This window comes from Lemur catta, unplaced genomic scaffold, assembly GCF_020740605.2.
Source record: "Lemur catta isolate mLemCat1 unplaced genomic scaffold, mLemCat1.pri scaffold_186_ctg1, whole genome shotgun sequence".
Lineage (NCBI taxonomy): Eukaryota > Metazoa > Chordata > Mammalia > Primates > Lemuridae > Lemur > Lemur catta.
Genome location: NW_025423803.1, coordinates 319 through 3,308, shown reverse-complemented (window position 1 = coordinate 3,308; position 2,990 = coordinate 319). Strand labels below are relative to the sequence as shown.

Genomic DNA, 2,990 nt, shown 5'->3' with positions numbered 1-2,990 from the left:
AGGGCATCGGCACCAGGGGGCAGGGGCTCCCACAGTGGGCAGCGGACTCTGCTTCCACGTCTCCCGCGAGTAGGAGGACCCTCTTCCGTTTGCGCCCCCTGGCTGGCGTGGTTGCTGGTCCTGTGGTCCCGTCGCGGGGCCTCGGCGACCGGACTGTGTTCTCTGGTGGCCCCTCCCCTGTTCCGCAGCCCCCAGCGCAGAGCTCCCCTTGATGAACTCTTGAGCCGCTGTTGGGCATTTCAAGGGAGTGATCTCAGATCCGACAGGAAACAAACCACTACTGATAAACAAACCTGAATTCTTCCGTTACTTTCTTTCACACGTACATTTATTTGGTATTGATGATGAGGTGCCCCATCGGAACTCCCGCGACGGGGAATACAACGCGACTGTTAAGGAGCAGGGAAACGTTTACTTACATTTAGCTTATCATATTCAGAATAGCTTACACACACAGTACAATGGGGAGCCACCAAGGTCTCATTCCACGTCCCTTCCCCACACTTTGTTTAGCCTGCGGTTCTTGAAACTGGACCTCAGGGTGGCGCGTTGCATTTCAACAGACCCAGCGCTGCTTCTCAGAGGCAGTCAGTTAAATGGCACAAAAGCACAGGGACAGCAACACGGCATTGACACTACACAGACATTTTATCTCTTACTGACAGCAAGGTAGGGAGCAAAGACGGAGATCCGGGGTGGCAAAGTGACAACATGCACCACGGAAGCCACACGAGATGAGGTGAGGACCATTGGTACGCAGTCCCCGTTGCCACAGAACGCCTCGCAGCGATCCAGGAATGACAGGCACGAGCGAGCAGGACCTTCCTTCCAAGGTCATACTGGGAGGACTGCGGTGATGGCACAGGCCTCGGCAGTCCCCCGACCAGAGCTCACTGTCTGGCCCCCGCCCCGGAGCCGGCAACACCGCGTCTACGTCTGAATCCCTTCCGACCTGCGTCGCGTGACCGGCAGTGCCTCAGTTTTCCTCTAACCACTGTTTGAGCAGCCTCTGGAACACTCTCTTGCTCTCCTGCTGCCTCTCCAGCTGGCGCTTCTCCTCCCTCTCCTGCTGCTGGAGCGCCCCTCCGGGCAGGAGGCCGGGCTGGCTGCCGCCCAGGCTGAGGGTCAGGCCGCTGAGGCCCTGCACCAGCGCCTCCCAGGAGGACGCGGGAGGGGCCCCGCTCCTCTCCCCAGGGATCCCGGCAAGAGTGGGCCTGTGGCTCTGGCAGTATCGACACTCGCATCGGAATCGATTCTGATCCCTGCTCCCTGACGGAACGAGCCTGGGTTCCCGCTCAGCCGGGTAAGGTGCCATGTGATCCCGGTGTCTGCGCCTCAGGTGGCCCAGGATTGCTTTCTTCTTCTGCGGGAGCGCCAGCTTCTCCCACCGCCTCTCTGGCAGGGTCTTCTCCTCCCGGTACCGCTGCTGGAGCAGCCCCTCTGGCAGGGGCGCAGGGTGGCTGGTGCCAGGGCCGGGGCGTGGGTTTCCCAGGGCCCCCGTCAGCTGCTCCGAGCAGGAAGGCCGAGGGGCTGCTGGGCCCGCCTGCGAAGTCTCTGCCGCCGGCATCCGGGAAGATCCCGAGATCATCACCGGATTCCATTTCTGGAGTGGATCCATGGAGGTCTCGTCTGAGCTGGACGCTCCGCTCGGGCCTCGGGTCTGGGCAAGAAGCTGCAGCTGGAGGTTCTCAGCGATCCAGAAGGTAGCGAGGAGGGTGTGTGGCCGGACTGAAACAAAGGGTGATGAGGGAAGAAAGGAGAGCCGTCATTATACACCTCACTTGACCTCTCTGTCCCTCCACTTCCCGTGTGTAAAACAGGGACAATCAGGAGACCCCCCACCTTGTCTTCTGGGGATCAACTGAGATAATACGGGTCTAGAACGTAGACTGTGGCTGGCATATAGCAGAGGTGTTAGAAACGACACCAATCATTGCATCCCTGTCACATGGTATGCAAAAGGGTGCAACGCATTCAGCGATGCCTATTCTTTGCCGACACTTTCCACCCCAACCTCTAGAATAATTTTAAGAACAATCGATGCGTGACTAGCACGTGCTCTTCTCACAAGCGTTCATCTTCTTTCGTAAAGGAGACTTTTCCTAAATTTTATACCCTGGTGGCACATTCTTTTATATTTTCTCCTTTTTGGTCACTGATTTTACGTCTAGTCAAAATGGCTGCTCAAGCTATGGACATCATTTCAAAACTCCCAGCATGTGTACAAAATACGAGCCACAGAAAACCAGGAAATTTCCAACAGATGCAAAATAGATAACCTCACTGAAACCAAAAGCCTGTTCTTTGAAATGATCAATAAAATTCATCCACCTGTAGCAACGCTGACAGGGGAAAAAACAGAGAGAAGCAGCAAGGTACCAATAGCAGGAATGAAAGAAGAGATTTCACTATAGACCCAGAGAACATAAAAGGGACAATGTAGTCATAGGGCAAACAACTCTCTTGTGTGAATTCTACGGCTCAGATCAAATGGACCACGTACTCGAGAACCATAAGCTACCAAAGTCACGCAAGATGTCGTTCAAACATCAAACGGTGTGCACAGTCCTGTATCTCTTAATGAAACTGAACTCGCAGTTTAAAAGCCTTTGCAAAAAGATCCCTAGGCCCAGGCAGTGTCGGCAGCGTATTCTGCCAAACGTTAAATGGAGAAATAACACTGATTCTACACAAGAAAATAAGGCTGAGGGGACACTTCCAACTGATTTTATGAGGCTAGCACAGCACTGATACCGAGAAAACTACAGCCCAGTCAATACTCTTTCTCAATCGGGCACAAAATTCTTCAACGACAAGCTCGCAGTTCAAATCTAGCAAGATAAGAAAAGAATAATAAATCACGATCCAGGGGGTTTCATACCAGGAACTCAAGTGATGTTCCTTCTATAACTGAAAATCCATCTACCTCATCCACAGATTGAGACATCAGAGGAAGAAGAACAACAACAAGATCACATCAACATGTGCAG

At 53.5% G+C, this 2,990-nt stretch overlaps 1 protein-coding gene across 1 annotated transcript; it reads right to left on the bottom strand.

The window, feature by feature from the left end:
- Positions 1–306: 306 nt before the first annotated feature.
- LOC123629623 (protein FAM156A/FAM156B-like) lies at positions 307–2,288 on the bottom strand. Its single transcript, XM_045539142.1, has one exon. The coding sequence runs from the start codon at positions 1,616–1,618 to the stop codon at positions 977–979; it is 642 nt and encodes a 213-aa protein (XP_045395098.1). The 5' UTR covers positions 1,619–2,288; the 3' UTR covers positions 307–976.
- Positions 2,289–2,990: the final 702 nt, after the last annotated feature.